This window comes from Gadus macrocephalus, chromosome 18, assembly GCF_031168955.1.
Source record: "Gadus macrocephalus chromosome 18, ASM3116895v1".
Taxonomy (NCBI): domain Eukaryota; kingdom Metazoa; phylum Chordata; class Actinopteri; order Gadiformes; family Gadidae; genus Gadus; species Gadus macrocephalus.
The window spans coordinates 489,749-497,643 of record NC_082399.1 but is presented as its reverse complement, the minus strand read 5'-3'; the positions used below and the strand labels follow the sequence as shown (position 1 = coordinate 497,643).

The 7,895-nt window shown below is 47.8% G+C and overlaps 1 protein-coding gene across 4 annotated transcripts in view; it reads right to left on the bottom strand.

Moving 5' to 3' along the window:
- Positions 1 to 2,542: 2,542 nt before the first annotated feature.
- Positions 2,543 to 7,895, bottom strand: part of acsl5 (acyl-CoA synthetase long chain family member 5) — a 7,991-nt gene continuing 2,638 nt past the window's right edge. For all 4 annotated transcript variants that reach the window (XM_060037727.1, XM_060037728.1, XM_060037726.1 and 1 more), the window contains 18 exons: positions 7,298 to 7,362; positions 7,093 to 7,194; positions 6,794 to 6,893; positions 6,270 to 6,448; positions 6,121 to 6,153; positions 5,959 to 6,010; positions 5,806 to 5,879; positions 5,652 to 5,729; positions 5,386 to 5,520; positions 5,147 to 5,281; positions 4,922 to 5,017; positions 4,644 to 4,716; positions 4,387 to 4,475; positions 4,134 to 4,250; positions 3,735 to 3,878; positions 3,552 to 3,653; positions 3,222 to 3,293; positions 2,543 to 2,736 (listed from right to left, as the gene is read on the bottom strand). In XM_060037727.1, coding sequence (XP_059893710.1) covers positions 2,599 to 2,736; positions 3,222 to 3,293; positions 3,552 to 3,653; positions 3,735 to 3,878; positions 4,134 to 4,250; positions 4,387 to 4,475; positions 4,644 to 4,716; positions 4,922 to 5,017; positions 5,147 to 5,281; positions 5,386 to 5,520; positions 5,652 to 5,729; positions 5,806 to 5,879; positions 5,959 to 6,010; positions 6,121 to 6,153; positions 6,270 to 6,448; positions 6,794 to 6,893; positions 7,093 to 7,194; positions 7,298 to 7,362 — 1,784 coding nt within the window. In that variant the 3' untranslated portion in view covers positions 2,543 to 2,598. The remainder of the gene's footprint in view (positions 2,737 to 3,221; positions 3,294 to 3,551; positions 3,654 to 3,734; positions 3,879 to 4,133; positions 4,251 to 4,386; positions 4,476 to 4,643; positions 4,717 to 4,921; positions 5,018 to 5,146; positions 5,282 to 5,385; positions 5,521 to 5,651; positions 5,730 to 5,805; positions 5,880 to 5,958; positions 6,011 to 6,120; positions 6,154 to 6,269; positions 6,449 to 6,793; positions 6,894 to 7,092; positions 7,195 to 7,297; positions 7,363 to 7,895) is intronic.

The following is a 7,895-nucleotide window of genomic DNA, read 5'->3' as shown; positions in this document are numbered from 1 at the left end:
ATAGAAACATGTTGATTAACTCGAATTTCATGATGCCCTAGTATGTGAAGAGAAAGGAATGCCAAAGGGAAACTGTTGCAGAACAGATGATGCAAAAACAATGGCGCGACAATACTCCACTGCATCGTACAGGATACTGAGGGCATGTTAACTCTAGTCTGCGCTTTGCTTTGAATAACGTACTGTATACATGAAACCTTATTCACCCTGTTGCATAAGGAGCACAAACACACAGGCACTGACGGAAGTAAACAATACATTCCTCATTAATCATTATCAATCATAAGCTCACTTCCACAGGCCCCCTGCCCTCAACCAGCAGGCCTGAAGTCAAACAACCTCCTCTAGTTTACATTCAGCCAAACGATATTTAATAACCAAAGTCATGTGTCTCGGTAATATTTTATTACCTTACTGCCACAAGGAAATGCACTGCAGTGCAGATCCCCCGTGAGGCAGCAGGAGGAGGCGTTCATAAGGAGGGCCGAGCCGTACAGCCTGGCAGAAGGCCTCTCTGGGGGTCTGGAGACGTGGTGAACAAGCCGGGGGCAAATTAATCAATAAGCTCAAAGAAACGCAGATTCAGCAGAATAAGAGTGGCTCACGCTCCGTAAAGTATTCAGCGGAAGGTCGGGATAACTAATGAACAGCCCAACTTTAAGGGCTATTCATTCGTTATCACCGGTCACAGCTAGACCAAGTGATCTACCAAATGACCCTGTGTGTACGTGTATGTGTATGTGTGTGTGTGTGTGTGTGTGTGTGTATGTCGGTCACTAAAGGAGAACCACAAAGGCCATTTGGCAACGTATCTGTTATAAAGCCATCGTAACGGACCAGTGAGGGTCATTTCACGGCCCTGGCAGGGGCGAGGACGAGGTGAAGGGTCGTGGCCGGACATGGCAGTGTTGACCCTGTTTACTCTGCAGACTGCAGAATATTGTCAACCATTAACCCACCGGATGACCGACAAAAGAAGCGGCTAATAGCCATGTGCCCAGAGTCTCTAGTGAAGCCTAGCAGGCCGGCAGACAGCAACCAACCCAGAGAGAGAGAGTCATGGGTCCACTGCTTTTGACACTTTTAACCTGTATAATGACAATCAACTTGTGTTAAATGAGTGCTTTATTTTGAAGAGGCAAGTAGACAGGTTTCCAACTTGTTTCCTCCTCACTGGAATTAGTGCATGTTTGGGATTGTGGGAACTGTGACACAACGATATGACTTTACAGTTGAGTTGGTATGTTCTACAGTTGGTATGTTCTGAAGTTCAGTAGGTGTTTGCAGTATACCTGTTCTATACAAGTAGGCTGTGTTTGCAGTATACCTGTTCATTATAATTAGGCCGTGTTTGCAGTATACCTGTTCTATACAAGTAGGCTGAGTTTGCAGTGTACCGGTTCTTTATAAGTAGGCCGTGTTTTCATAATACAAGACATTCCCAACTGTTCTATACAAGTAGGCTGGGTTGGTTCACGATAAAGCTCCGTTTTAACGCACAGCAGGACACAGACAACACACCTGCGATGCCAGGCAGACCTTCAGCAGAACTGATAATGTCACTTGTTCTTTAGATGTTTACATGAACTTGGCTTCAGTTAATCCTCATTTTAACGCAACGTTTAACATGCAAAACCCGCAGCGCCCCGCGGATATCACGTCTAAAGACAGGATTCACACGCCCCCGTTGCCAGTTAATTCATTGAAGTGAGCAATAAGCGTTGAACTAAAAGATTCCTGAACCCAACAGCGTAGAAAGAAGTTGAGGACAGGGAGGCTTACCTGCTCTGCAGGCTCGTCACCTGTAGCGGAAGAAGACATGTTGAACTCGACGCTTCTCCAAAGTCTTACAAGTTCTCAAAAGTTGTGAATCAATTCATTCCGTTTGAGTTTAGAAGCCAACCAGCAGATACGTGTTGGGAATTGTTCCACTTGTTTTACACGGAAAGCTTCCAGCCGCGTCAAGGAGGCGAGTGGGTTTTCCCGTCCACCCCAGGTACTACACGGTCCGGGCTGGACCGCCTCCCGCCACCAGGGGGCGCCATTGCACATCTTTTTATTCTCTACGCGTCGAAGTCATCAATGCTGCCAACATGTATTCATTTTAAACTGAGATGCTGGTAACGCTTAATGATTCAATTAAATAGAGTTGTAATCCCGCAGATGGATGCAGATAATCGACGCCTCTGTGATTCCTCCCCCCCCCCCCCAGTCATCATGAGGTGAGGTCATACTCCGTTATACCACAAGGGGGCACTGTCGTCATAGGAATGTTCTCTCGGAATCCCTTTGCTGCCTATATTTATGATTTCCACAAGGAATAAAATGCAATTTGCCATGAATCTGCAAATCAGCATGATAGTCACCACTTATCTGAAGCTCTTAGGACAGACTTCGGACAGGTCTTAGGACAGACTCCTCTACCTGGTTAAGAACAAACTACTCTACCTCGGCGCACAATGGGTAATTTAATATTACAAAGAATGACCTTGGTCAAAGTCTTCAGGAACCTCCTGATAAGACAACGGAAACACAGACGAGCTCTCGCTAAATGTTTTAATGAATTGAACAGGGAAGGAATGGTTGCGTCAGGTCCGGTCACTGCATGTTGGCATAGAGGCTCTCGATCTGCGGCTGGAACAGCGTCTTCAGCTCCGCGCGCTTGGCCTTCAGGGTGGGCGTCAGCAGGCCGTTCTCGATGGAGAACAGCTCTGGGTGGAGGTGCACGTCCTTCACCTGCACGACGGAGGGGCGTCGGGGGATTAGCAGGTCGCAATGTATCGTGAAGAGCGTGTTGTTTACCATGAACTGCTGGAAATCAGCTATTTAACTGAGACAGGCCCGTTTTAAACTGTAACTTTGGTACTTTTAATACTTTCCTGTATAATAAATAGAAAATAGAAATAGAACTGTCGATTTAAGTGAAGTTGTCGCCTCATTTCATAGTGACCCTGAATTGAATAGTTTCCTACTGAACGAACCCTCAACTACCTACTACAGAATCTTTCTCGATTTCTAAAGTATTTTATTTACACATTGTTCCAACCTGTAGCCTACCAAAAGGTTAGAATTAACCAAGCATTGGGTTCACTCTGAAAGTGAAATGAAAAGTACTGAAAGTAGTTTCAGCTTTGTGGTACGATCCGTTCCCCACGTGAGAAATCGGATGAATACAGGAAACCTCTCATCTGGAGTTTGTGTACATGGAGAAGAGCCATCACCTGTTCAAAGGACTTGAGTCCCGCCTCCTTGCCCAGCCTGGTCAGGTCGGCCAGGATGGCCTTCTTCATCTCCTGCAGAGGGTCAGTCAGCGGTCAGACTCAGAGCTCACGTTCATCACCGCTACTCATGTTGGACCAAGATCAATTTAAAAATAAAATCCATTTCCAAATGGACTTTGGGCCCTGGCTTTAATCTGAAGATGATGTACAGATAAGATTATGACTGCTTCATGGTCACCAAGGGTCAAAAGTGTGCAGTTTGCAGTGAGGATGTGTCGAAAAGTGAAACGTGTTCAAAGAGCAGCTGAAGAGGAGGGGCCCACACGCTACCGTTCTCTGGCAGAGGTCCTCCACGGAGCCGGAGAGGCCGTGCTTCTTGGCAAAGCCGGGCAGGGTCTCTGCATCGGGGATCACGATCGCTATGAGGCAGGACTGGGGACACGCGGGGAGGGTTAGCGACAGGCCGGCGCTGTGATGTGAATGCACCGGCTGACGGTTGGACGCGAGCGTTACCTGTAGACTGTCGCCATGCACAAACACCTGCGCCACCGTTTCACTGCGTATGTAGACGTTCTCAATCTTCTCCGGTGCAATATACTCGCCCTGGGACAACTTGAAGATGTTCTTCTTTCGATCAATAATCTTCAGGACTCCACTCTAACGGAAGAAAACATTATTATTCTGACAATAAGCACCATAGTCAGCATGATCTACAAAAATATTGATCCAGTTTGTTAAGTATCCCCTCCTTTGTTCATGCTTCTAGCGCATGAATAACAAAGATTAGGTTTGTACTGTGACCCCTTCACAACCTATGTCTGAAAGTTAAATCCCAAGTCAATGGTTGGAGTAAACATGATGTTTGTTGGAGTAAACATGATGTTTGTCGTGTTGTTCGCCGTTTCCTCTTACAGGCATCCATTTTCCAATGTCCCCTGTGTGAAGCCAGCCGTCGCCATCCAAGGCCTCTGCTGTTTTCTCCGGATCCTTCAGGTACCCTTTGAACACGTTTTTACCCTTGATGCAAACCTAAGGGACAAGGAAAACCTAAGAGGTTAATTAAGTTCACGTAAATAACCCATTTTAGTGTTTAATATGTCTCGATTACAAATGAGCTTCTAATCTAGAAATCATGATGTGGAATACTACAGCTACAGTGGCTTACCTCTCCTTCACCGTTGGAGGCGAAATAGTTCATTTCTTCAACATCCTCCAACTTGACTATGTTACAAGGCACCGGGACGCCAACATGCCCTGTGGAACACCAACGCTTTAGGTTACTACAGAACGTGATATAAACATGTTATTGATCACATACCAACAATTGATCATTGACCTGGACGAGTTATGCATTCAGTGATAGCAGGCGAGAGCCATCAGTGAAGGGATACCAAGAGCCTTGCTAAATAAGATGCTACACACCAGAGTTGGCGTCGCCCGACATGGTGAAGGTGCAGCCTGCAGTGCACTCGGTCTGGCCGTACCCTTCAAAGATCTGAAGGCACGCCACACACACAACAGCTTTGATCAGTATCCAAACACAGCTGAACGCATTCAATCCAGGGGACATTTTACACCGTTTTGAAAGCTATTCAACAGCAAAATCATTTTAAGAAGAAATTATTCTACATTCAATCCATCAGCATAGTCGACAGGTTTACAGAGGACAATGCCTGCCCAGAGAAGGAGGGTTTCAATACCTGGCAACCGAGAGCTGCCCTCAGGAAGGTGAGAACTGCTGGGGAAATGGGAGCCGCCCCCGTCACCAAGACCCGCACCCGGCCCCCGAGAGACTCCTGAACACAGCGTTATGAAACAGATGCACTCAATAACCCAAGATGGCGGCTCAGTGCACACCGTTACCAGGACGACTTAAGGGCGTCACACGTTAAGGACATTCACTCAGAACCAGGAAGGGGAAGCACCTGCACTTTGTGGAAGAGGAGCCGATCCCAGATGCTGTTCTTTCTGATGATGCCCTCCTTCACCTCAGCATACTTCCTCTCCACAGCAAAGTTCAGCAGCCACTTCTTAAAGGTGGTGTTGGCTGAACTCTGGACCTACAGGAGACACAGGGTCCCCTTTGAGAGTTAGAACGCTGCATCTACAGCCCTCCTTAAGCACAGCCTAAACAGTGGACCTCTTAGCGTTGTTAAGAACTCACTTTATCGTAAACACGGTTGAGCAGTCTAGGAACCACCGGGAAGATGGTGGGCTGGAGGTTCTTCAGGTCGTCAGGCAGCAGTCGGATGTCTCCCTGGAAGAAGCCCACCCTGCCCCCAGCACCATACAGAACCATCTGAAAGAACCGCAGGTTAATCAATCAAGCTCTGTGTATACGAGACGACTGGATAACCAGTTAACACTCTGATGTAGCAAGGAACCATCAGCGGGATAGGGGACTGAAGGAAAGGTTCTGACGCCACCTACCTGAACAACTCTCTCAAACATGTGAGCCAGAGGCAAGAACGAAATACTGACGTCCTTGGTACAGGGCACAATTGTTGCCTGAAATAAAATAACTCATTAGACAAACAGTCACGCAAGAGGGAAAAAAACGCAGCTCTAACCACAAAGCCATTACCTCAAAGCTTTTGACCACAGCCGCTGCATCAGAAACGACGTTTTCATGGGTCAGCATTGCACCCTTAGGGCTTCCTGAGAGGAATGAGATGCATTAAACATACACACTGTGAGACAAACCTTAGGCCAACAAATAAAGGAGTAGAATGTTTACCAGTAGTGCCGCTGGTGAAGCAGATGATGGCGAGGTCCTCCGGTTTTGGAGGCTTTGATGCGGAACAGAAAATCAAAACATTTTGATCTCTGCTGACACTCTGCCAATGAACACTGGGTGCAAATGTTACACACAAGAACTTTACGTTCTGTTATTACTTACAATTGGCTTTTGGAGATTGTTTTTGCCCCGTTCCTGTAAAACAAAGAAACTTTGAGGTGCATCTAGCCACTTTGATTTCTCAAATGTCAATCTGAGCACAGCGAAGACGCCATCCTTACAGCAGCCAGCGTGTGGCGCACTTCCCCTACCTCCACGTCCGCCAGGGACAACACCTCTAGCCCACACTGAGCCCCCCGTGTCACCAGCTCCGCGTCGAAGGGGTCCATGATGACGATGGTCTTGAGCACTGGCGTCTGCCCCTTCTCCCGGTTCTGCAGCAGAGACTCGGCCTTGTTCTGCTTGTCACAGAGGACTGTCGAGATGTCCGCTGGAATGATGCAAAAGATAAATGGTGTCATTTGCGGGCTGAGAAAAAGGCTGAGGTTAAACAATGTCAATGTGTACGCTGAAGTCCTGGCTTTTGCACACAGTGGGTTTAAAATTAAAATTAAAAAACACAGGACAGGCATAGCAGCTGACCTCGTGCATTATCCATGATAAATAATACTTTAGATGGGGCAAAATCATGGCGAACATTCATGATGTGCAAAACAATACATGTATAAATGCAGCCAGGTAAATATTAGAGAAGACTAGGCACCCAGGGGACGGTTGGCTTTCTGCCTTGTAATCAACAGCATTGGGCCGTTAAGTTGATCTCAGATCCAATTACCTCGGTCGATGATGAAGGTGAGAGCCTCGGGACCCAGGGTGTCGTACAGAGGGACAGCTACCATGGAGTAGGTGTAGCAGGCCAGCTCCCCTATTATCCACTGTCAAACACACACGGGGCAAGACACGGGCTTCAGTCATGGACATGACACCCCCCAGTTTCTCAATCGGAGATGTATACTGCGAACAAGGCACCGACCCCATCGTACAAATCTCGACGACGAGTGCCTCCACCTTAGAGGCTTTTGTAGCTTTTTCATTGGGATGTCATGGTACACCTGCTATTCTAAATGAACATACCTCCGGTCTATTCTGAGCAAAGATACCGATGAAGGTGTCTGGATTGGGTTTGAGGCCCAGGTGGAGGAGGCCTGAGCCCAGGTGCTCAGCCCGAGCAGACACCTGCAGGGGAGGAAACAGGACGCAATGTTTAGTTTGAATACGCAGTTCTACAGTCCCCCCTGTCCCATGACGCGCATTTGATAGGCCCTGTCCATACACACACCTGCTTGTATTTCAGCCACTGGTACGGCCTTCCTGGTTTTCTGTATCCCAGGCATGGTCCATTGTCTAGAAACAAGACAAGAGTTAATGACAACGGGCGCTTTAACACTGAATCCGTCTACCATTCACATCATATCTTAGGGCGCACTCACACTAGGCAAGTTTGCCTGTTCCGTGCTGCAGGAAGATTCAGCACGATTCCCCCCCTCCCACCTCCCCCCGCTGGCCCGTGGTCACACTGCTCCCAAAGGCCATGACCTGGGCACGATTGCTCCTTCATACATACGTCATCACGTCGTAATACGTTAAATACGTCATCACCAAGCGTCCTCGCCGCCATAACAACAATGGAGAACAACCACGTGAATGCTGTCGTCGGCCCACATTTCAAGTAAACCCTCGACTTCACTATCGCACCACCGGAAACCCACTCGTGAACCGCTTGCCGCCATTGTTTAAAATGATTGTTGTGGGGAAGAAGGGCATGGACCTATAAAGAAAGAAGGGTCGCGCAAGGACTACGTATTCCAGCTCACGTTGCGTGTCCGCTCGTGTGTGTGTGTGTCATCTCATTAGAATCTGGACTTTGGCCACGGCAC